Source organism: Rhinolophus ferrumequinum, chromosome 14, assembly GCF_004115265.2.
Source record: "Rhinolophus ferrumequinum isolate MPI-CBG mRhiFer1 chromosome 14, mRhiFer1_v1.p, whole genome shotgun sequence".
NCBI classification, from domain to species: domain Eukaryota; kingdom Metazoa; phylum Chordata; class Mammalia; order Chiroptera; family Rhinolophidae; genus Rhinolophus; species Rhinolophus ferrumequinum.
Window position 1 is genome coordinate 66,978,745 of NC_046297.1, and position 25,862 is coordinate 67,004,606.

At 50.0% G+C, this 25,862-nt stretch overlaps 1 protein-coding gene across 1 annotated transcript in view; it reads left to right on the plus strand.

The window, feature by feature from the left end:
* TG (thyroglobulin) overlaps nt 1–25,862 on the plus strand; it is a 216,260-nt gene that overhangs the window by 39,680 nt on the left and 150,718 nt on the right. Inside the window, exons 21-27 of the mRNA XM_033126377.1 lie at nt 2,527–2,676; nt 5,022–5,192; nt 9,773–9,889; nt 10,423–10,538; nt 13,833–13,941; nt 18,529–18,720; nt 23,573–23,737. Of these exons, the coding sequence (XP_032982268.1) occupies nt 2,527–2,676; nt 5,022–5,192; nt 9,773–9,889; nt 10,423–10,538; nt 13,833–13,941; nt 18,529–18,720; nt 23,573–23,737 (1,020 nt within the window). The remainder of the gene's footprint in view (nt 1–2,526; nt 2,677–5,021; nt 5,193–9,772; nt 9,890–10,422; nt 10,539–13,832; nt 13,942–18,528; nt 18,721–23,572; nt 23,738–25,862) is intronic.

The window sequence follows — 25,862 nt, forward strand, 5'->3', positions numbered from 1 at the left end:
TGCTGGGGGACCATGGGAACAAGTTGGCACGACGCTAAAGCTTTGTGAAACTTGCAAACTCACATAGGCCCAATGGTCTCCTTTTATGGAGGAGGGAACTGAAGCCAAAGGCATTTTCCCGTGATGTCCACGGAGGGAGTTGACTGAGGATGTGTGCCCAGTTGTTGCCATGGACTCAGGGTCTCTGAGAGGACCCACCTGCCAAGGGAAGGAGGACAGTAATCCAGCCACTATCTCATTCTGACTTACACAAGTGTTCCATAGGTGGAAAAGACTCTCGATGAACAGAAGGCATGTTCCTTGAGCAGAGTCCAGAGGCCTAAAACTTACTGACTTTGCAGCAAACGTGGGTTCCCAGATCTTTGCCCCTTGACTTGCCTCTCAAGCTTGGAGGCAGGGCATCTCAGGCTTGCTGAAAAGGTTTTGTTTTCCTTCAGCAATGAATGTGGAGACCACTTGAAAAAACAGCTACTGTACTGGGGTTAAAATACTCGAGATGATCAACAACCTGACTCAAAGAAGTAATGAAACCCAGCTCTCCGAGGGGGGGCATTAATCGCTCAGGGCAGACCAGAAAACACATCGCTCCGTTTCCAGGATGTGTCTTGAGTTTCTGATTTACTCAGAAATGCCAAGTGTGCATGCCTGCTAGAGACGACAGTTGTTAAGTCAACACTGATTCCATTCTAGCACGTCCCACACGTCTGCACTTACTGCTGTGCCGAAGGAAGGTGCTTGAATTGGTGGATGGAGAAAAGGCTTTGGTTTGGAGAAAATGCGGCTCCGATCCCACCTCGATCACCTTGCTGTTTGCTTGGTGAACCTTGACCTTGAACGAAAGTTTTCTCCAGTCTAGAATGAGACGAGACCTTTCTACCTGGGTTGTGAGATAACACACTGACACATCTGGCACTGTGCTTGGCGTATCTTAGAAGTTTACTCCCCCAGTGCCCCTTGCAGAATGCTAGGGGGTCATGCCTGAATGTCGTGAGACCCAGTTTTCTCATCTGTGAAATGGGGATACAATATGAACTCCTGGGCCTGCTGTGGTCATGTGCATGAAACACACTGGGGCCACCACAGAGCAAGTGCTCCCCAGCGTGGGCAGGTCTGCAGCTCCCACCCCCACTGGGCCACAGCTCACTTCTTCACGGAGTTATTTGGCAAACTCTTAAGGACACATCCCTGAACTAAGAAAGAAACTAAAAGGAACCTCTTTACCCCGCCCGCTTCTGCAAGCCATGAGAATCCAGGGCCAAGTTCATGCACTTTCCTCAGAGCAAAGCTCCTTACACCCTCCCCTAGAGCTCCTAGGAGATATATGTCTCTGCAGCTTGGGTTTCTGGTTTCTGAGTCCGTATCATCGGGGAGGCACAGAAGGCGGGACTGGGAGTGTGGGGATCAGAGGAACAGGAAGCGCTGCCATGGACAGACGGACGGGGGACAGGGCGGGAAAGAAGGCAGCAAGTGAGGCCTGCAGGTGCAGGACGGAAGGAGACCTCACTCTCAGGTCACGTGGCATTTCTGAGTGAGCCTGACAGGGAGGGTCTCCATCAGGGCTGCGCCCTGGGCGCCTCACTCCCCTCACCGTAGGCCCAAGTCTGAGCAAGGCCGTGAATGGCTGATGGGCCCACCAACAGGAGGAGGCACCCGAGGCAAGTGACACGGTGCTGCATTGTGGAGATGGCCCCACAGAATGGGGGTTGGCTGCAAGGAAGGACGCCCTCAAGTGCACAAATATTATAATTAGCCTTTGTGGAGCACACGTACAAGTTTGGCGTTAGGATACGTGCTTCTGGACATCATCAGTACACTCCAATGAGCTACTGGGATTAATCCCTGTGTTACAGAGAGAAATGGAACCTCAGAGAAGTCCAAAGTCATTGAGGTACAGTGGGGAGGGACGTCACCCCCTCCGCGTTTGCATCCCCACTGGGCCCGGCCATGTCCTTAGCTTTGGGCACTGATCCCACGGTGACCTGTGGATGGACCCTGATCCGTCAGGTTGTTCTTCAGCTTCACCTCATGCCATTCTTCCCTTTGTCTGCTAAGTTCTAGCTCAGTACTTAGCTTTGTTTGACTTCTTTCTTTTCATTCCTTGAAGAATCCAAACGCATTCCCACCTCAGGATTTTGGCACTTGCTAGCTAGTCCCTCTGTCAGGCATTCTCTTCTCCTAGGTCTCTGCCTGGGGTTCCTCTCATCATTCAGGTCTCGAGCCTCACTCTCAGGAAGGTCGACCTCACCAGCACACCGTCCTCTCCCACCTCTGAAATTCCTGTCCAGCACCCTCTCGTTCCACGAACTGTCAGCTCCTGGACGGCAGGCACCCTGCCCACCTTCCTCACCCGTATCCTGGGCTCTCAGAGCCTGATACACAGCGGAGTCTCGACGTGCATTCTTTCAATCAGTGAGCTCTTGCTTGGACTGATTTTGGGGTTTCGCGTACCTGCTCATTGTGAGGTTGTCACTGTAAAGCCAGTGTCTTATCCTTACCGTCATTTATTTCTCTGTTTGTCTTTTCCAGTTAAGTGTCCCGAAGGAAGCTATTTTCAGAATGAGCAATGTATTCCTTGTCCTGTTGGATTCTACCAAGAACGAGCAGGGAGCTTGAGCTGTGTCCCATGTCCCGTGGGCAGAACGACCATCTCGGCTGGAGCTTTCAGCCAGACTCACTGTAAGTTCTGCAGGGCCCCGCTTTGAAAAAGAAACCCGATAGTGCAGTGGGGCCAGAGCAGGGTGGCTCAGCCTGGGCACTATTGACAGTTTGGGACAGATAATTCTTCATTTTGCGGGGGCGGTCCCATGGAGGGCAGGATGTTTATTTAGCAGCATCCCTGGCCTGTACCTATTGGATTCCGGTATCACACCCCTCCCCCCACCAAGGTGTGACAACCAAACGTGTCGACGGGATCGGGGGCAAAATTGCCCGACATTGAGAACCACTGGCACACAGCACAGCGATCAAAGGGGCCGCCGTGTCTGCATGCTTCTCCTCTGCGGGGCATCTGGGCCCCACATTTCACTCGTGTCGTCTCATTTAATCCCCCCAGTTCCCCTCCTAGGTAAATACGATAAGCCTAACTTTTACAGATAAGGCTCAGAGAAGTCATGTAGCCAAAGTCACTCCGCTAGTAAGTGACATAGCTGGCCTTTGATCTTGGCATTGGCTGATTCCGAAACTTCAATTTTGGTAAGTCAACCTTATCAGATTGAGAAGTGGAAGATATTTTCCACCTACGGTCATTACCACGGTGTGGCTCATATTCCCTTTGCCCCAAACATTTGTCAGGACTGCGTGTACCTGTGGCCGTCCCAGAAGTCACGTGATTTCCCTTGGCCTGCTTACTTCAGAGTCACCTGGGTACTGTTGGGTTTTTCCTAGCAAGAACACAGAACTTTCCTTGTTGTGCCCCTTTTCATGTTCGCCTGAAATTGTGTCAACAAGAGGCAAAGTGCTATGGGGATTACTGAAAATCTGCATGCTGTCTAGAATTTTAAAATAATTACTCAAAAGACATCAAGTCACCTTCTCTGATAAAGGCAGTTTCCTTGGTCAGGACAGCAGTGGCAGTAGAGTGGTCATTCCAAGAAAGTAAAAGGAAGAGGCATTTTATAGGCCAGGAGTCTGCCATTCCTCCTGGAGAAGACACGCTTCACCGAGAACTAAGGGTGTTCTTGACATCTGGGCATCACCCTCAGTTTGTACACACTGCCCCCAGTCGCTGTGGTCTGAGATGAATGGAAGTGCTGTCACTCAGCCTGAGGGATGCTTTCTTACAGGGGGACTCAGTAAGGTACTGTCCTTGTATACAGAGGGGGTGCTACCGAAATGGCAGGGAACAGGGGAAGAGGCTGAGGCATGGCGCAAGCCAGACCCGTTTCCATCCCCATCTCTGTGACCAAGTCCCCTTCTATTGTGAAAGAAGATAACTCAGGACAGCCAGGTGGAAGAGATGCCCAGGGCAGGGTGTAAGGCAAGGGCACGGAGCTTCTAAGCCCTCTCCAGGGGGAGACTCTCCCCCAGTGTCCAGGGGGTCACCAACGCGGAATCTCTCTGAACTGCCCTTCTGGGTTTTTATGGCGGCTTCATTACAGAGTTACGATTGATTCAATCATTGGCCACTGGTGATGGATTCAACCTCCAGCCCCTGTCCCCTTCCAGAGGTCAGGGGATGGGGCTGAAACTTCCAACCCGCTAATCACCTAGCTTCCCCTGGCAACCAGCCCTCATCCCTAAGTGCTGTCCAAAAGCCACCTCATTAACATAATAAAAGACACCATTCTGGCTTTTATCACTTAGGAAATTCCAAAAGTTTTAGGAGCTCTGTGCCAGAAACAGGGACAAAGGGGAACCATGTATGTTTTATTATAAATCACAATATCACAGGGAGTAGCTTGTATTATGTGTCAGAACACTGGGGTACAATAGGGAACAAAACCCATCCGGCCCCTGCCTGCTTGGCGCTTGTTCAATGGAGTGGGAGGCACACAGGCGTCAACCATTCATTCAGACAGACACCTGGGAGAAATAACGAGGCTTCGTGCTGTGGGAGAGGTGTGGGGAGAGAGAGCAGAGTGTGTAACGGTGGGCAGGCAGGGCATGGGGGCTTCCCTGAGGAAACCAGGCTTGAAATGAAAGCCCATGCCCGTTGAAGAGCCAAGGGATTGAGGCCTGAGGAGAATGGCACACCAGAAGAAGAACCAGCTGAGCTGAGCCTGTGTTTGACCAAGTGGTGTCAGCGAAGGGCTGGGCGGACGCCCCACAGTGCATGCAGCAGATTGTGGCAGCGCAGGGCGCATGTGCCACGTTAGACGGGTGGGGCCAGATCACCACCGGGGTCTCACTGGGCCCAAAGGGAGCCTGGACATCGTCCTTCGGTCAGGGTGGGGACGCTAGCAGTGTTAAGCTAGAGAGTGTCTGGCTCAGTGTGTGACCTGACGCCTGGGAGCCTGGGAGTCCAGAGAGGAGGGGATCTCAGAGGCACGTCATCGATGGTGGTGTCCTTCTCTTGGTTCCAGGTGTCACTGACTGTCAGAGGAATGAGGTGGGCCTGCAGTGTGACCAGGATGGCCGGTTCCGAGCCAGCCAGAGCAACAGGGACAGTGGGAAGGCCTTCTGTGTGGATGGCGAGGGGCAGAGGCTGCCGTGGTCGGAGACGGAGGCCCCACTCGTGGACGCCCAGTGTCTGAGTATGTGCAGACCCTTCAGTGAGCCACGTTCCTGGGAAGGGGGCATGCACTCTCAAGGGCTTTCTAGAAAGGGAGAGACCTGCGAGATGCTTTTGTCTCCAACTTTTTATTTTGGGAAGTTTTCATCTCTGTAGGATCTGAAAGAATAGTAGAATGAACAAATATTGTCACGTGGATCCAACAATTTTGCTCTTTTGTTCTCTCTCTCTCTCTCTCTCTCTCTCTCTCTCTCTCTCTCTCATTTTTAATCACTGGAAAGTACGTTTCAGGTGAAACCTCATAAATACTTCAGGATGCCTGAGAAATGAATTTTCAAAGTTAATCCACAGGAGCTTCCCTTTTTTGTGTGTGGGCCGCTTGCCTCCCAAAGGCTGGTCAGTGTTTCTCCCTCAGTGGGATGCGGTGGAAAGATGTAAGGGCCAGTCCTGGTTCCATAACTCGCTTGCTGGGCACCCCAGAGCAAGTTGCTCAACTTCTCTGATCCTCAGCCCCGCAGTGGCCTGTCTCCTGAGACACTGTGAAGGTCAACCCCATCCTATGAAGACAACAAACAGCTCTTCAATGAGATAATGGGTGGGAAAGTCTCGGGTGAACTGACGAAGTTTCTACCAGACTAAGTGTCATGGGAGTGGGGTCAGAACCCGTTTAATGTTGCCCTTGGCTGGCTGTGTAGTCTTGGGCAAGTCACGTGCCTTCGGCAGTTTCCTCATCTGTAAAATGGGGATAGTAATGCTGCCTTGTGGGGGAGTGCAGTGTGTTAGCAGTGAGGTAACTATCAGAGGTCATACAAGCTCAGAGTGATCAGCAGACTCCGTAACCCCAGTTGCCTTGTTTCCTCGTCTGTTAAACAAGGACCAGGCTGAGGCCATCTGCACGGCCCTTCGAGTCTGCCCTCCTCCGTCTTCAGGAGTCTGCTCCACCTTTCTGCAGACTCGCCTTCCACTGCCTGAGGGCCTGGCTTCCCTTTGCACGCTTGAGAGCAAGCCCTGGCTGCCAGAGCCTCTTAGATTTCTGTGTAAGGAGAGAGCCTGACGTACATGGGCTTACTGTGTGCCAGGCCCCGTGCCAGGTGTTGTATATAGCCTGTCTTGTTTAAACCTCACAGGGTGCCAAGGGGTAGATATTATCATCCCCAATAATTTAGCTGAGGAAACTAAGGCAAGGGGTGTTTATCTTCATTACATAGTCAGGGTATAACGTACCTGGAAGTTGGACTGGTGTGTGTTTGACTTTCACACCCATTCTTTCTGTTACACAATCTGCTTGTACCTGGATTTATCGGCTTCCTCATTAAACACACACCTGCATATGCACACTTGTGTACACATAACACACGCACACTTGCACACATAGCTGGCCTGCTCGCTAGGGAAAGTGGTGCAACCAATGACATAAAACATCCAAGAAAATTCAAGTGAGAAATTTTCATTTTCTAATGTTCGGAACAATCATTTCCTTTCTCTAGCAAAGCACTAGTAAATCCCAGGGGTGTGTGTGTGTGTGTGTGTGTGTGTGTGTCCCCATGGATAAATTGCAAACCCACCGAAAGTCATTATTTTTTTCCCCAGCATTCTCTCTGCTGGGAACCTATAGCAATCAGGGGAGTTAGAGCTGGAAGGTACTTCAGGAGATCCGGTAGGCAGATCTTCGCTGTCCCTCAAAATTGAGGGAAAAGATGTCCACAGATGGGAAGCCACTTGCCCAAGGGTGCTGGCGGTTCCTCGACATTCTGGGATTGTCACCCAAGCGCTTGCCTCTGAACTCCAGCCCTCTTTGCCTCCCTGTCGGTGGCTTCATTTCAAGGATCCCTGGGCACTTTGTAAAGCATCTCCTGGCTTGTTCTGCCCTGTGTTCATCTGGAGTGGAAAGGACACGGTTTAGTCAGGGCACCAGCAGTGTTTATGAGCACCAGCTGAGCTTGGCCAGCGCAGGGTGCCCCCGGGGCATGGCTTGCAGCAGCCGCTACATTGATCCTCAGCATGTTTGGCTTCCTGTGCAAAGCTCTGAGCTTAAAGCTCCATCTCGGGCCATGTGAAGAAGCTGGTTCCCCACTGGGATATCAACCTGCCTCTCAGAATCCTTTCAACTTACCTTTGAGACAATCTTCCTCTTTGGGAGTGAAATTGCAGTCTCATTTTGGAGGTTTTTGTCCTTTTGAAAAAGCAAAAGGCGTAGAGGGAAATGCCCCTTCTCCACCCCCACACTCCCTTACTGCGTCCAGGCCTGGGTTATCGCCCACATGGGCTACACTTTAGCCTCCTAACTCCTTCCTGCTCCAGTCTGCCCCTCTCCAATGAGTTTTCTACGATGCCTCAGAGCAATTATTCTAACAGGCAATTCTGTTTATGCAATGCCCCTTAAAACTCTTCTGTGGTCTGCATTGCTCTCAGAATGCAGTAAAACTGCATACCTCAGCTGCCGCTCTGGACTCTGGCCTTATTAGACAGCGCTGTCCTTTGGGGCTAGACCTGCACCTTGCTCTTTGTTCTATTCCGTAGCAGTTGGTGCTTGTCAGAAAGAATGGATCGCTCTACTTATCTGGGCTTCTTTGAAACTGTTTCCTAAAGGTCATCAGGAAAGGAGACTTTCCCATCACCCTAATTCTTTGTGGCCAATTTTACAAGCCCTGACACTTAGGCAGGTGCCCTTGGGGGCAAAGGGACCTGGCACTTACTAAATTGGTACTGCGTGCTGGATTTTTCATACTATTCTGCTTAACCCTCACAACCCGGAAGTTGAGACCCTCAGAGAGCACCACAATATTCTTTCCAGGTTTCCTGGTGTTGTGATGATATTGGCAGTTATTCCTCTATCTGTCCATCCATCCATCTATCCATCCATCCATCCATCCATGCATACATCCAATAAACAGGAAACTAGTATCTCTGCCACTGTCCCAGCTAGTGGAGGTTCAAATATTCTCAGAACATTGTCCTTGTTTTGGAAACAGACAGGCACACAAATAGCCATGATGCATTGTGCGAGAATCATGATCAAACACACCAAGACCTTTGTAAATATCTGTTACGTAGAAATTAGGTGTGCGGGAAATTATATAACGGAATATATGGGTTTGCTGGCTAACTCAGCATTCCACGGAATCACTGGCAACTCAGTTCATGGATTGTTTCTGTTCTGTTGGCCGTATACTTCTTCATAGAGTGCTGCAATGTGAAGGTCTCTATCAACCAAGGTGTCCCTTTTCCAAAACTAACAGATTTTCTAACTGAAATACTACATTCACTGCATTTTAGGTTACTGGGAAGACTTTACTTGGAAACTGAAAGACCTTTCAAATTTTGTTTAGTCTCCTAGGGTGTTGTGAGCGTCTGGTTTATGCCGTTGAAGCCGTGGGGGCACTGGGCTGCAGATAGCATGGTGTTTGCTGGACTGGAGCTTGCAGTCTCCACAAACGTGATAACAAGGAGTATAAAAATTAAAATAAAAAAAGAGAGAGAAGGAGGTGAGCGCAGAAGGGTCGAGTATGGGCTGAGTACATGAACTTGGCAACTTCAGTAATCAATGTGGAAGGAGCACTTGGTAAAATTAGAATTCTTTTCTATGTCAAAAATTTTGATGAAGGCTTAAAGCATGTTATTTCTGTTGTATTAATACTCCCCTCTCCCAACCTGATCTCAAAAGGAATAAACTTTTTTTTTTTCCTGCACTTACTATGAAAGCTACGAAAAGATTGCTTTGGATGATCTTGAATTTATTAGCATAGTGAAAACCAACCTAGACACAAGTCTCTTTCATAAAGCAATAGATGTGTATGAGAACAAGTGCTCAGGTACATGTTTAGGTCTGTAAAAAAGTAGTGCTCATGTGCTTTGGGACTTGTCTTTTTGGCAAAATATTGACCCCCTCCGGCCTTTTGGCTTGTGAAAATAAATATTCCTAGAGAGTTTCCCACGATGATTTTTGCTTGGTACAGAGTGAGTTCCAAGTCTTGTAGCTTTGGAAATTGTCTTTCTTTTTCCTCCCTTGTTTAGTTCTGTGAGCATAAAACTACATTAGCTCTAGCAGACAGAAGTTCAGGTATGTTGATGGTAGCTAGAAAAATAGATGCTAATATATCACGTAAGCAAAGAGTGGCACAAAAGTGCCTGAGCCACGTGACATATTTTCAGAATTACATGAACCCATCTGCACATGTTTTATTTGTCATCTTAAAAATAACTTACCTCTTTCCAGAAAGAAGTCAAGTTGCTATCTGGAAAGAAGATTTTCACTAAAATAGTTATAGGATCTAATTAGCACTCAAAGAGAAGAACAGGGAAATATCAACTGAGATAGAAAATAAGTATCAATGAGAAAGTAAAATAAGTTGTAAGGACTAACATAATGCTACATTTTCTCCTTACTTCCTGACAATGAGGTAGAAAAAGGGTGGCATGGTACGTCCTAGTTCTCAGGGTTACAAACGAGGTAGCATGCTGGAACTACCTGAGAAGGGACTTCTCTCCTTGGGACACTTGTGTGACCACGGGCTGTGAACAGGAGGTGACTTGTTGAGCTGGCACTCTTTTTGGGTCCTACCCTTCATAGTCAGATTTCATAAATTTCCAATTTTCTCTCAGTGATGCAGAAATTTGAGAAGGCTCCAGAATCTACGGTGGTCTTCAGTGCCGACGTGGCTGTGGGCGTCCGGTCCAGAGTCCCTGGTTCTGAACCCCGACTGATGCAGTGCTTGGCAGGTAAAAGGTGGTGGGGAGACGGGCCCCTGGAGACTGGTGTGGAAGGAAGCTCTACTGATCTGACCAGGCGAATCAAATAGAACCACTAAAACTGTCATGAAAAAATATACTTTATCAGAAACACTTTGTCGTCAGTCAATCTCCCAAATATGCATTTAACTCCTCACAATATCACTTGCGAGTTTATTGTGTTTCTATGTGGCAAAGGCAATGCTATGCTGAGGGTGACAGAGCGGGGATGAAGGCTGCTAGTTCCTCGTAGGGCTGTTTGTCCAGGTTCGGAGGTAAACCTGTTTTAATAGTGAGGCCAGAGAGGCGTAATACCAGCTTTCGTTTACTGAGCATACTGTGTCTGTACAAGGATTCTCATAACCCTACAATCATTCATGAATCATCTTTGTTGTCCCATGTTGCAGGTGAGCACGTGTGTGTGTGTGCGTGCGTGTTGGGGGCGCGGGCTGGGGGGACGTCCCCATCTGTCCTCAGCATCCCCTGGCAGAGACAGGCGTGTGACTGTCCCCTGCTGCTTGCAGACTGTGCGTTGGATCAGGCCTGTAGCTTCCTGACGGTGTCCACGGCAGGGTCGGAAGTCTCGTGTGATTTCTATGCTTGGGCAAGTGACAACATCGCCTGCACACCTTCTGGTCAGGTGAGTCATGGCAGCGCATGGCATTTCCGCCTCGTGTCTGTTCTGTCAGACACACTCTGATTGAATTGACACCAAACTGATCAGGTGACGGAATGAGATTGTCAATAGCTCATTCCATGTCGCCTCCGTTTCTTCCAAGTGATGAGCCTTGGGGAAATTGTAACTGCACTAAACCAGCGCTGGCTCAGGACGAAACTGGCACAAGGGGGCCATCCCTCTGAGCAGGATCGTTTCCTGGCACATGAGTCAGACGAGAAGTTCGTCACTGAGCTCTCCCCCCAGCCCCCAGCACCTCGTTGGGCAGCTGGGGCACTGGGTACCACGGGTCATTGTCTAGAGCCCTGAGACTAACTGTCCCTCTGAGTCCCAGAGCCCGGAATTCTTTTCCATCATAGAAGTAAAACACGATTAGGGTTTAAAAAGAAAAAAGTTAAATATTAACTTATTATTCATGTGGTTAGAACCCCATGGTTGCTGTTTCTTGAAGTCAAGCTGGTAGACTATTGGCAATTCCGTTGTTATCATGAACTAGCACGGAAGGGTTCGCAGTGAAAGCCCTCCTGTCTCCTAATTTCCTAACTGCTAAACACATACAAATCTCCGTTTTTACCCTCTAGCTCCTTAGGGACCCATCCAGAAAATTTCCGTGCGTTTATAAGCATCATTTTTTTGTTGGATTACATGCTAATATTTTATAGTACATCATTCTTCTCCCTTGTGTTTTCTCACCTAATATTTTACTTTCTGTATCTCTATAGTAACCCCTGTTCTTTTTGGAGGCATCACCCCAATCCAGTCTCTGGCTGTGGATGATTTATCCCTTTGTTAGGGACGTGCAGATTGGTTAGCAGCTGTGCGACATCACCAGTAGTGGTGCTTTGCATGCCTTTGATCCGTGTACCTGTGCTTACACCTGAGTGTGTATTCGTAAACGACATCTCGGAAGGAGCGTGGAGGGTGCACCCTGAATTTTGGGGCTGGATCTAGAGAAGAGGCAGGAGGGGTCTTGGATTGAATCTCAGCCGGCCACTTTGGGGCCATTGGACTACAGGCAGGGTCCTTCACCGAGGTCTCCTCATCTGTAAAATGGAGTCTGTAACCCACAGGCTTCCGGTGAAGATGCGAGAAGGTAACACAAGACACAGAGTGGACTGTGAAGGAAGTGCTAGCTCCACTGAGCTCCATCTGGAGGAGGATGACAATGGACTTTATTGTTTTCACTATCATGATCCAGACCTGCCTTAAGATATACCAGGGGGAGATGAGGGGTGTAGGTGGACAGGGAAGAGAGGCTAGTTGGCTGGTGACACTGAGCAAGAACTCACTGTCGTTAACGTCCGGACTGAGCACATGGCCTTGGTGTCACCTCCTGCCATCAGACAGTGCAGACCAGCTCAACTTATTTGTTACCTGGAGGTTCCAGATGCTGCTGCCTCATCTTGGCTGGTCCATGCCGAGTGATTCTGCTAACAGGACACTTGTGTCCGGACCTCCCTCAGGTCCTTTGTGGTTGAGGGGTCTGAGATCACAGCTCTCAGGGACAGTGGCTCCCTAGGCAACTGTCAAATCATTGGGAATCCCTGATTTAAAGAAATTCTACTCCTTCTTTCCCTAAAGGATCAGAACCACCTTACAGAACGAATAGTGGTAACGAAAATAGCTGACGTTTACTGAGCGCTTACAAAGCACCTGGCATTTCTCTGAGCAAACAGATTATTGATCATTTGATCCTGATAACTGACAGCTTCTTGTGTAGTATATATGGATTTTAGTCTACACGAAACACAGCATTTTGTCTTAAAAAAATAAAATGAAAAAGAAATGAGCTGTCCCTGCAGCTCCTCAGCCCATGAGAGACGCCCTCTCGGAGGGAGGGTCGCCAAGAATGTGGCTCGGGAGCCAGTGGCCTGGCTTCAAGTCCCAGCCCCAATACTTTGCCCCTTGCTTCCTCAGAGCCCCCGTGTGGTCTTGGGGTAAGAACGGCCCCCACCTCACAGGATGGTTGTGAGGATCGAGTGAAGTCATGCGTAGAAAAGCTCACAGGACAGTTTCTCTGCAGAGCAAAGGCTCAGTGACAATATCATAGTTACCATCACTGCTGTTATTAATAATAACGTAATCCACACATCAGTTGCGCAGGAAATCCCAGCTCAACGATTTTAAGGCTCCCTTCTGGGGCCCAGGGTGGGGGTGCTGGTCATTGATGAGGAGTGGTGGAGCCACACAGCCCCGGGCTAGTCCCTCAGGCTCCTTGGTGCCGCTGTTTCTGGGACAGGTATGGCTTGTGTAGTGGACGCTGCCATGGCAGGAGCCCCACGCTTTGGGTCAGGCACCCCAGGTGTATCATCTAGCTGAACCTCGCCCTACCCCCACCCGGGCCTGACCACAGAAGGAGCTGGGGCTCCTGTATTCTGGGACCCGCAACTCAAGCCCTCCTGCGGTCGGCGGGAAGCTTTCCCTCTCAAAGGTGCTTCTTCTTTCCCCAGGCCAGCATGCCTTCAGTGAGTTCAGGTTTTCTAAAAAACAAGGAGAACGATCACCATTAATAGTTCTGTGTTACCTTCTGCCCTCCCCAATCTCCCAGCCAGGAAACTCAAACTTGGGCAACTTTGAGGGGGGTTGGGGGGAGGGCAAACTACTGGGAACAAAACACAAATCGATAAAAACAGATTTATCCTTCCACACCCACACAGTAAGAATGCTGGAAATAGAAAGAGCGATCCGAGTTACGTGAGAATGGCCAGGTCTTCGCAGGTCTGACCTCTTCATTTCCGAGGACGTTCTCCTGACTCTCACTGGATACAAGCTGTGTGCCTACAAGTCTTCGAAAAACTGGCTCCCGCCTCTCTCTCTTCTCCCACCACTCCTCATCTCCTACTGACAGTCCCGGAGAACCCCTGGACCTAGTTCTCAAAACTCCATTTCTGCTGTTTCCTCTACTTAAAATTCCCTTTCTCTGGTTTCTACCCTCTGAACTCTCACTCATACATCAGCACCCCACCCAGATTCACTTCCTCTGGGAAACTAGCTCCTCTTTCTCGATAGAGTTCATCACTCCTTCTTCTGTAAATACCTCCTCTTGAAATGCATGCGTCATTGCAGCCGACACTCTGGGCTGGCAGTTACTGCTTCCATGTCTGTGGGCTCCAGCAGAGTGGGATTGACTGATGAGCCCCGATCTGCTCTTTTTTATCTTTGCAACCCCAGTGTCTAGCCATGGTTAGAGGTTGATAAATGCTTGTTGAATTGAATCAACTCTCACGGGATGATAATGCAGCCTCTTTCCATTTCCAGGATCAGGACACGTTGGGGAACTCGAAGGCTGCCAGCTTTGTGAGTCTTCAGTGCCAAGTGAAAGTGAGGGCCAGGGATCAAGACCCTCTGGCTGTTTATTTGAAAAAGGGTAAGTTGGTCAAGCTGGACGCCTCGGGGCCTCAGTGGCTGAACTTGGCCAATCAGCAGGGTGCATTCGGGGAGGAGCCAAACTGCCCCCAGCCCCCTCCACGCACTGAGCTCAGCCTCCCTCTGCTGGGTCCTTCGTGTCGTGGTGTTTGGTCCTCAGCACAGGCTCGGAAGGATTGGGAGGCTCATTCTGCAGCTGGGGAACTAAGGTATAGAGCAAACGCAAAGGCCATGGGCAGAACCCAGCAGAGTCCAGACTCTGCGCCCCACGCGAGCCCGTCAGGCTGCCTGTGATGTGGCAGCATCTGGGCTCCGGGATCCCTGCAGCTGCCCCTCCTGGGCCCTGCCACCTGTGGAGCTTCATTCTCCTCTCCTCCCTTTCCTCTCCACCCTCCCTGGAAGTGGGCAGACCTTCTCACAACCAGCCCAAACCTCCAAGCACGTCCTCTGTCAGCACCCCATGCTCAGGACCTCTTCCAGCTGCGATGTGCAGGTGTGTTACCTGCAGGGCTTGTAAAAATGCACATTCTGAGGCAAGATTCCACCTTCCCGATAACCTCTCAGGAATGCCACAGCTGCTGGTCCCCGGGCCTCGCTTTGAGTAGCAAAGTGAATCACGTTTCAGTTTTCAGCTCACATGCCCATACATCCTTTCATGCCACCCTTACAGAATTTCTTGAAGGAAGGCAAAAAGAGACTCATAATCCTCATTTTACAGGTGAGGAAACTGAGGCTGAGAGAGATTGAGAGTTGCCCAAAGTCATACTGCTACCGTGTTTCCCCGAAAATAAGACCTAGCCAGACAGTCAGCTCGAATGCGTCTTTTGGAGCAAAGAATAATATTAGACCTGGTCTTACATTATATTATGTGATGATATGATATTATATTATACTATACCCGGCATGATATGATATGATATGATATGATATGATATGATATGATATGATATGATATGATATGAGACCCGGTCTTATTTTACTGTAAGACCGGATCTTATATCAATTTTTGCTCCAAAGACGCATTCGAGCTGGTTGCCTGGCTAGGTCTTATTTTCGGGGAAACACGGTAGTGAATTGGGAGCTGGGTTTGAACCTCAGTGTGTCTGAATTGCCCTACGTGTGGGAGACGCAGCAGGTCTCTCTCAGAATCCAGGGGCCTGTGCAGCCTGCCCGGTGCCGCTCACCTCCTGCCTCCTCTCAGTCTGGGCCAAGAGCGGTGTGAGCTGGGCGGGGCCGTGAGCTGGGATACCGCCCTCACCACTGCTCTTTGGGGCCCTCACTTCACGTGATGAGGGTGACGGCACTGGCGACGCCTGCCTGGGTTGCCCCAGCTCCGTCACACACCAGCTGTGTGATCTGGGCAGATTCCTTAGCATTCTAGGTTTTAATGCTATCTCACCAGTAAACTAGGAGTCACGAGTAATAAGGTGACACATACGATGCTTTTAGAACCGTGTGTGGCATGTGGAAACAACAAGTGCAGGAGGTTTCTATGCTAAAATTTCATTCTCGCTCAAAGTGTCCTGATGACAGGAAGCTAAGGCTGGGGACCGGAAAACAGCCCGAGGGGACTGAGTGGGGATTTGGGAGTAGGAATGAGGGTGGCAGGCATGTCGTTCTCTTAGGTCCGTAACTCAAGGCAGGTGGCCTGGCTCCCAGTAGCTTCAGACTTGTGCTGTGAACAGCTGGCAGCAAGTGGGGACAATGCCACCGCCAAGGCCCAAAGCCTCATCTGACCTCGGTAGGGTCTCAGCAGGGACAAGCGTTTGTGTTTTGTGTCCCTAGTCCTTCTTTCGCCTACTGCCTCCATCCTGTGTTGGAGGAGGTTTCTCCTGGGAGAGTGGAGCGTGGCAGAGCTCCAGCTCTCTGATCTACGGCCAGGGTTACTGGAATTTCAGCCCCAGTGTTTATTCCAATTATATTTACTATCTATTTTAAGAATAACAAAGCACAGAGATTATTTTCTAAAAAGCAAAACTTAAACAAGTGCCCCTCCCAAAAATGTTCTTTAAAACCATACCTTGGCTTCTTACCTCATTTAAAAAAAAAAAAATGCAACTGTATTTTTTTTTTTCCCCTCTTCCTCTCCTGAAAGTTTATACTTTGGGGGAAGATTACAAGGGGAATTGTGAAGCTTCCTTGCTGCCAAAGTAATCAAGGGCAGAACTGTGTTTTGCTTTTTTGTTTTTTTTTAAAAAATATTTTTAGCAGAAAATGCACAGACCCAGCCATTCTGGATCCTGGTACAGTGGAGAGAGACAGGAGGCTGGAATGAGTGGAACCTGGTTTCACACATTCCTCCCCACTCAGGTCCAGAATGACTTCTTGATTCTACTTTCTGTAAAATGGGAATGCAATGTCCCAGCTGTGGGGGAAAGGACACGGTTTCTGAAAGTCTCCAGTACATTCTGTGGCACCTAGGAGGCAGTCAAGCACGTCTCTTCACATGCCTGAGCTCATGAGACCCGGAAGATGGGGCAGCTTGATCTGATCTGCCGTCCGTACCACCGTCTGTCTGCACCCACTACAAGTGTGCAGCCTGGAGCGTGCGGGCGGAGCCATGTCATTTCTCAGAATCAAAGGAAAGCAGTGCCTGAAGGTTCCTTGGAGACTGTCTATCCCAACCCCTCATTTCACAGACGAGGTCTAGAAATAGGAAGCCTCTTGCCACTACGTCAGGATGGGACCCGGCACTTAAGGCCATGACCTCCCTGACTCTAAAAGCCCTCCCAGACCTGCTCCGGCATCCGGAGCTTGACCACTGTGTGTTTTGCTCAGCACTGGCACGTCCCATAAGTATTTACTGAGCACCACGTATGATACACACCTTGGCAGGCACCGTGGGTACGGCTGTGAACAAACCAGACAGAATCACTGATGGATAAAGGAATTCATCTAGCAATAAGATCATTTCAGAGGATGATAAGTGCTTTGATGAGTATGAAACAGGACAGTGGGGCAAGACGTACTGGGCTGTCGGACAGTCACACTCACAGAGACAGAGGATAGAATATGCAGGTCACTAGAGGCAAAGAGGGAGATGAAGAGTTGGTGTCTGGTGGGTGCAGAGTTTCAGCTTGGGATGAAGAAGTTCTGGAGATGGATGGTGGTGAGGGTTGCACAACAATGTGAATGTATTTAACGCCACTCAACTGTACACGTAAAAATAGTTAAAATGGAACATCTTACGTTGTGCATATTTTATCACAATTAAAGAATGAAAAGAAGAACGGGCATGAGCTCCTTTAGGGTGGTCAGGGAAGGGATTTCCAGGAGGGAGAGTTAGAGTGGGGACCTGAAGGACAGGAGCCCACCATGTGAGGGTCTCAGGGCCAGTGGTCATCCTTGAGGGGCTGCGTGAACGATGCCCAGGTGAGCTGAGACCTGGCTCTGCCATCCTGGGCAGCACTGTCCGGTGGAACTTGCGGCAGTGATGGAAATGGTCGAAAAATCGCTGCAGTCCAAAATGCTAGGCAGTAGCCACGTGTGACCACTAGCACTTGGAATTTGGCTATGGCGACATGAACATTGAGGAATTGAAATTGATATTTGAATAGTCGCATAAGGCTAGTGACTACTGCACCGAACTGCAGAGAATGGCTCCAGGGAACCGAGCTGCTGGGGGAAACAGACTACATATCTGTCCCTGAACAAATCTCACGTTTGTAAAAGGATCCTCTAAGAATGACAGGGCTTATGGGCAAACCAGACTCAGGGACGGGCAGACCCTGAGCCTTGGCATTTCTAACCTGGGGACCGACAAGAGCAGTAACGATCCCATTTGAAATCCAGTTTCAAAACAAAGACATACTGTTTTGAAATGCTACAGGAAATGTAAAGGGCAGGCAGCTTGATGGGGGCGGGTGAAGGGGAGGGTGGCCACTGCTGAGGTATAGAGACAGACAAGAGCCAGATGCACAAAAAGAAGGCCAAATGGCAGTTGTCAAAACGCAAGAGGAAGAAGGCGGGCCGAAGGCCATCGTGTCCAGTCCCATTTCTCTGCACCTTGCTGCGTCCTACTGTTTTCCTCTGTTCTGTGTTCACCTGCTGTTGCACAGCGCAAGACACGTGATATGCTGGGGAAACTGTAGCTCCACCGTCGCGACTTCAGCGTTACAGTGGCCTGGCCTCCCGCCCACCACGTGTTTGAACCACTTTGTGTTATAAAAACACACGTGATAGCGGAGGGAGCCAAAGGTAACTCTCAGGGCAGTGAGATGCAATGATGTCGTGTAGGTAAAGCGTGTGGCGCGGTGTCTGTGTGTATAGTTGGAGCTCAGTAAATGTTTGCTGGTAATAATAAAAATAATCACAACTGCCATCTCGCCACACATCCCCTTTAGACCCTCACAGGTATCATGGGCGATCGTCCAGGTCTGGGGTTTGGGACCATGGCAGGGGTGGGTTCCACGCTCCACACGCAGAGGCATATCCAGAAGTTTCGTGGCACAGGGAGCGTCTCATCCCGGGCCGCACACTTCCCCTAGCACAATCAGAGGGTCCACTGGCTCACGGCCAGCAAACTCTGCTCGACCCTCCATTGTTTTGAAATCTTTAAAAAAAATTTTTTTTTCTGCCTTTTCCCCAGGCCAAGAATTCGCCACAACAAGTCAGAAAATGTTTGAACCAACTGGTTTCCAAAACACACTCTCTGGAATGTACAGCCCCGTCGTGTTCTCAGCCGTAGGAGCTGATCTGAGGGAGGTTTACCTCTTCTGCTTCCTTGCATGTGACCGCGACTCGTGCTGCGATGGCTTCATCCTGGCGCAAGTGCAAGGAGGTAACGTAAATGACAACCCGCGGTCTGCAAAGGTCGGGCAGTGTGTAGGGTCCCAGAAGCCAGGATGGACGGGGTGGAGACGGCCGTGGGACTTTGCACACATGAGGTGACCACACCCACGAAGAAGGTGACATTCGCATACACACAGTGAGGGACCACCCGGGACCGTTTCAGCCTCACACCACGCGCCGCTTCACGGTGTAATGCTCATCTTTTTCCTTACTGTTGTCTTCAGGGGAGGCACCGCAAGCTCTGTCTTACACACTGAGAAACTCAGGCTCAGAGAATTTAAACCATAGTCACACAGCTTGCAAAGTGATAGCACTGAGGCTTGAGCTCAGGTGTGTCTTTGACAGCTCCTGACTGCCACCCCGGAAGCCTGGGCTGGCCACGTTGGTCAGAAAATGTTAGTTCATCCTCATGCCCCGTGGCCATTCATTCGATGATTATCCATTGAGTGACTACTGGATGCCAGGTCCTGCGATCCATACAACTGGAATTTTCTGTTGTCTCTCAACAGTGGGGGAGACATAAATCCATGTACTTGACTGTGTAGCCTAGTGTTTGAGAAGGGACTTTGGTGTCAGACAGACCTGGGCTCTGGTCACTGCTCTGTCACTTTCTGACTGTGCAATTTTGGACAAGTTGCTGAAATTAAGTTATAGTTCCCTTGTCCACCAGACAGAGAAAATGGCAATTCCTACTTGACTTTTGTCATCAAGATACTGGGCACGCAAAGCTAGACATGGATGTGGCCCCTGGTATACTGTGAATTTAGTAACACAGGCAGTTGACAACAGCCATCTATAGGACTGGTTGCATTCACTTGTGGAGAATTCTGAAGATTAAAAATAACTGAAGTCGTTTTACATGTATCATTATGACTTCACTTCTAGTCAGTAATCCACTTTAGCTGACCACCACATCTGTCCAGTCCAATGTGCTACGTGTTAGAATTAGATGTGTCGTGTACAGGGCGCTTGTGCTCTACTCCCTGCCCCCACCTCCTTCCAACCAACTCCAGAGAGAGAAGAGGATAATTGTTCATTGCTAGGTTCTGAATAAAGGGTAAATATGATTTTTTATTTATATGAAATATATATGAAATATATGAAATGTATATGAAATATATGAAATATAAATATAAGCTATATTTATATTTATATGAAAACATATAATAGATGTTTTGCCCTATTTAGGGAGATAAATTAAGGCTCCCCTCAATGTTGAGCAATGTGTAAGTTTTAACTAAGTGAAGAAAAGAGGGACGATGATTCTAGACAGAGGAAATGGCATATGCAAAGGTCCTGTGGTAAGAGGGTGCATGATACAGAAGAGACGACGTGAGGAAGCCGTGGTCACTGGTGAACAGAGAGCTGGGTGGGAAGGCAGAGCCCTGGTGTGAGAAGGGGCAGGAGGGAGAGGCAGGCGCTGGGCCATGGAGAGCCTTGTAGGTTGTACTAACGGTTATTTTTATTCTAAGAATGACGAGAAGCTATTGAAAGTTTTAAGCAAAAGTGTCTCGTGATCAGATTTGAACGTTGAAACGAGCGCTTTCGCTTAAGTGTACAGAAGGCAATGGACCGGGAGTTAGAGCAGATGCAGAGACGTGAGTTAGGAGCTACCCTACCAGTCCCGGTCTGAGAGAGGGGGCTAGGGCTGGGGCGATAGCAGTGGCGATGGGGGAAGGGGGAAGGTTCTAGATGTCGTTAGGAGGCAAAATCAACAAGACTTTGGACGCAGGGGCCGAGGAAGAGGGAGGTGTCAGCTCATTCTTGGCTCTCTAGCTTGTTCACCTGGCTGGATAGTTTGCTGGTACAGTGAATAATGGAAGATATCAGATGTCAGATTTGGTGATGGAAGAGGAAGATTTGGGACGGTCACGAGTCCATTTGGGGTATGCTATCTTTGAAGTGCCTTTAAGATATTCACACGATGTGGTAGACTAAGCTTTTGGATACAGAAATCCAGAGCTCAGAGGGGAAGTCTGGCATGAGATAGAACTGTGTGAATTACTGGCACTGAGGTGGTGTCAGAAGTGAGCGTGTGGATAGGATTTCCTAGGAAGAAAGTACAGGGTGAGAAGACAGAGGGGGGTGGGGGCCGATCCCTCGTGAACACCTATAAACAGGTAGAGAATCTTCGAAGAAGACATAGAACGGGCATCTACACAGAGAGGAGGAGACCTACAGGGGTGTTGCTTCACGGAAACCAGAGTGGAGACGGTGGGAAGACAGAGCAAGCTGCCAACAGTTCTGAGCGCTGCTGAGCGTTCAAACAAGGTGACTGCTGAGGTCAGCTCACAGCGGGCAGCGGAGGCTGAGATGAGAAGGTTTTGTCCGAGTGGTCGGGCAGGAGCCTGGATGCTAAAACTCCTTGGAGATTTAATGCCCTGCGATTATCTGACGTGCATTCATGTTAGTGTTAGGAGAAGCAATATATAAATACATACACACATAGATAGATGATATCCACACAGACAGGCACGTGTACACTTGCCCATGTATGTAGTATGTGTTCATGTGCACCCACACTTGGAGACACTGCGATTCACATCCAGGAAGCCTTCTGCCATCTTTGAGCTAAGTATCTTTTCTGAGGACACTGCAGTTTGCCCAGATGCTTCATTACTCACCAGACCATATGGTTTTTCAGGTTGGAAAGGTTGACTTCATCTTCCTTAGGATCATATATGGAAGAATTATTTTGTTCCATGGAACAGGAAGCCCACAAACCCTTCTTTCCGTGCCATTGCTGGCTAGCACCTTGCTGGCTTTTCCCTCCAAGTGTCAGCTGTGATCTGTGATTTCTGTTGAGTGGAACAGCCACCTCTCCGTGCTGCAAGTTAAGCTGTCTTCGAGACAGACATAGAACACCAGGCAGATGTTTTCCCCAGGCTTCTCCAATAGGCAGATTTGGAGTTTTCACTTATAAGGCTTTGGCTGGGCCTGCTGACAACCAGGAACAGAATCCTGCTCCATCCTCCTCCTGCCATCTGGAAAGTCACCTAACGTTCTGGTGGATTCCTGCTCCTCCGCTCTCCCCTGCATCCCAGCAACACTCCAGGCTCCTCCAACCTCCAACCCCTCCATGGCTTTGTTTCCTCTGATAATTATTAGTGGAGATTCATGAGGCTTCCAGACCTACATTTCAGTGGAGGCTACTTGGAAGTGGGGTTCGGAGGGATTCCCGAGGGGCCCGAGGTTCACGGCAGTGTAATGGAAGCTGACAGTGTGGTCGGCAAAGTGACTTCTAATCTCTCGCTGGCTCCCACCTCTCAGACACACGGAGTTCTCGTTGATACTTTAGCACCTAAAGAAGAAAGCTGCATGGGTTTCCCTCCCGGGGTCTGAGAGCAGAAGGAAAAACACACCCGCCTCTTATTCAGTTCAATGATTCTGTGTTTTCGCTTGTGAGAGGGGACGGCCAGGGGCTCAGACTGCCTCTGAGCTCTCAGCAGCCTCTGCTGCACCCCTGCTCCCAGGTGCTCAGCCTGGGCCTTCCCGAAGCACTCCCTTGCCTGCTAGCCACTCGGCTTTCTCATCTACCCGCAAAACCATTGTCCCTTTCCATGCCTCGGTTCCCTCACCTGTGAGGTGGGGTGGTCTGCGCAGGTCAGGGATCTGGCTGTGCAGAGAATCACCTGTGGTGCTGTCTAGGAACACTGATTTCCAGGTGCCACCCCTCCCCCAACCTGTCACGTCAGAAGCTCCGTGGTTGGTGCCAGGGAACGAGCACGTCCAAAACTTGCTCTCTGTCAGTCTAAGCACCTGGTTTGAGGACCTCTAAGGTCATTTTTTTGCACAGAGATGCTGTTGCTGATTTTTAAAATACTGTAGTTGAAAAGTGGCCGGTGGAAGGGAGGAGGAGAAAATGTCACGTTCTTAAGGCAGACATTCATGAGTCACCTATTTTGGGGAATTTGAAGCTGTATCTGGATTTGGACATGAATTAAGAAGAAAGAGAATAGACTTGTGGGTGATATATACACACATACACACATATATATGTATGTGTGTGTGTGTGTGTGTATGTGTGTGTGTGTATATATATATATATAATTTTTTAAAAAAGTATTTTTCCCCAGGAGAATCTGAACAACTGTACTACCTAACAGGATTATTTATCCGAATGATACATACATTATTTAATCCTAAATCTGAGTAAATTTGCGCAATTTGCTTAACTTATATGAGACTCGATGTTTTTATCATTAAAGTAGAAATCACAATGTTCATAAATGACAAGGATGAATAGCTGTAAAGCACTTACATAACGGCCGGTGCATTGCAGACATCCAAAGCCTTTGAGTTACCTATATTTATCCAACTGAAATCACAATCAAACTCACTTAGCTTGAGGGAGGCAGCTTTTTAAAATGCAAAATTAAAAGATATATTCGAGATCAAATATTGCAGTGCCTCCCCTCATTAGAGGTTTCTGTCTGGACATCCCGGGCATGTGGGCGTGTAGTCTCTGCTTGTATACACCCGGGGACAAGGAGCTCACTTCCTCGTGGGGTAGCCCCTGCCAGTGGCACAGCTCTTGGTTTTTAATAGTTTCTGACTTTATAAATCTAAATAGTTCTTCCTGAGTCCCTTCAAGGTTGGTTTCGTGTGTGTGTGTGTGTGTGCGCGCGGTGCCGCTTCTCTTGGGCATTTGCCATAAGGAAACTGTAGGACTGGCAGGGAAGAATAGCCCAATTGAAAGCCAGGCTCCTGAGCTGCAGTGTCCCTCTCCACTCTCAAGGAACTGTCCCCCATCCCCATCCCACAGGCCTGTCCGGGCACAGAGGTGAGTCCCTGCGTGTTCCCCTTCGCATCAACCTCTCCTCCCTCTCGTGATTCTGTAGGTCCCATCATCTGTGGGTTGCTGAGCTCCCCCGACGTCCTGCTTTGCAATGTCGAAGACTGGAGGGACCCGTCCGAAGCCCAAGCGAATGCTACATGTCCTGGTGTGACCTACGACAAGGGGAGTGGCCAGGTGACATGGCGTCTGGGAGGCCAGGAGTTCAAGAGTAAGTCTCTGTCTCCTGCCCACGTTCCTTCAGAATTAGTTTTCTTCTCCAGCCAGGTCTTCTGCTAGTTTCTTAGGAGCCCTTTCCATACCCCAAGGGATTTATTCTTCTGAAAAGTCACCGTACCGAAAATGCTGCCTGACAAAGCACCACAGCATCTCAGCAGCATTCCACGAGCGCTGATTTAGCTCTCAAGGCTGCAGGCTGGCTGGAGGGAGGCTGGCTCCGCTGGCAGCTTGCTGACCCCAGCCAGACTCACTCATGCGTTTAGAGGCCAGTTGGCAGGTGGCTAGTCTGTACTTGGCCGGGATGGCCCGGCCCTGCGTCAGCTGTCACACTCTCATCCCTCTGGATGTGCACATTTTCCCCTGTTGATGGCAGAAGCAGGAGAGGACAGGAAAAACCTGTCAGGCCTGATAGGCTGAGTCTTGGATCTGACACTGTCGCTTCTGTCTTAGTGTACTGGCCAGTGCAGGTCACGTAGCCCGACTGAAAGTCCAGGGGTGGGGACGTACACTTTGCAGCTTTAGTGGCAGCAACTGCAAGGTCCACACAAAATGTGTGATGATAAGGAGGGGTGAAGAACTGGGGCCAAAAATGCAGTCTGCCCCCCAAACCAATGCCCCCAGGGCGTGTTTCCCCCTCTGTGGTAACAACTGCACTGCCCAGTCTAATCCCACGGGGTACGAGGGACGGTGGGCCCCACTACAGGGGCTCAGGTAACATGGAGCTTGCTCCTTCCCCTTCTTTCTTTTGGAAGCTCTTCCAACCTTTTCCACGCTCCTAGCATTAGAGCTGGTGGTCACCTCTGAGGTCATCTGCTCACCCCATCATTTTATAGGGGGGCATTAGCCTCTGTGGCCCCCTGGGGTCTGTCTGCCCCCCAGCACTGTGCTGCCTTCTGTCAGCACGTCTCCACCCAGGAGGCATGGGCCCTGCTCTGTCCTGAGCTGGGGGCTGAGCACCCCAGTACTACGGAGTGTGGTCGGGGTGGCAGGCTCGGGTGACCAGAGGTCGGTAGAAATGCACGTTCTCAGGCCCCAGCCCAGGTCCCCAGGGCAGACCCAGGAGTCTGTTCTAATAAGCGGTCTGGATACTGCTTGGCCCCCTGAGTTGGAGAAGCACTGACTAGGTGACCTGGGAGATTCCTTCCAATCTGATAAGTCTGAGTTTATGGCAAGAGCAGAGTCTAGGAGCTCACCTCTCGCGGTTTCAGTGTGAGGCTGGGGGAAGCCTGCTCCGTCTTGCCTCCTTCCTGCGCTATTTATTTGCCAGCATCTGAACTCAGAACTCTGCACTGTGGTTCCAATCCATCGTCTGAGTAAGGAGGGGAGAAAGCGCATGCAGGTGTCAGCCAGAAGGGAGGGGTGAGAGGAGGTCAGAGGAGCTGTCCTGGCAGAGCCCTCCCGGCTCCTGTCTCTGCGGGAGGTGGTCCTCCAAGGTCGGGCAGACACTGCGTCCTGGGGGGGTGGTCCTCCAAGGGCGGGCAGAGACTGTGTCCTGGGGGGGGTGGTCCTCCAAGGGCTGGCAGAGACTGTGTCCTGGGGGGGTGGTCCTCCAAGGGCGGGCAGACACTGCGTCCTGGGAGGGTGGTCCTCCAAGGGCGGGCAGAGACTGCGTCCTGGGAGGGTGGTCCTCCAAGGGCGGGCAGAGACTGCGTCCTGGGAGGGTGGTCCTCCAAGGGCGGGCAGAGACTGCGTCCTGGGGGGGGTGGTCCTCCAAGGGCGGGCAGACACTGCGTTCTGGGGGTGTGGTCCTCCAAGGACGGGCAAAGACTGTGTCCTGCCTCCCGGAGGAGTTTTCAGGACCTACTTCTCAGTGGACTGCAGCTCTCTGAGTTCTAATGGTGGAGAACTCAATGTCACCTCCCGGGTGACAAGCCCTCCCAGACTACGTCCCAGAGTTCCGTGCATGCTCCAGGCATTGCTCTGCTAGGCGGTGTCCTGGGCAGAGCCCTGAACCTGGGCCTCTTACCTCACTAGTCCAGCTGAGAGTTTGCCTGTGGTGTTGAATCCCAGCTCAGGACACCAAATGACCTTGAACAAGTCAATAAATATCTTCAGGCCTAATGGCTTTTCTATAAAATGGCGTAATGACAGTTCCCATCTTCCAGGTTTGTTGTGAA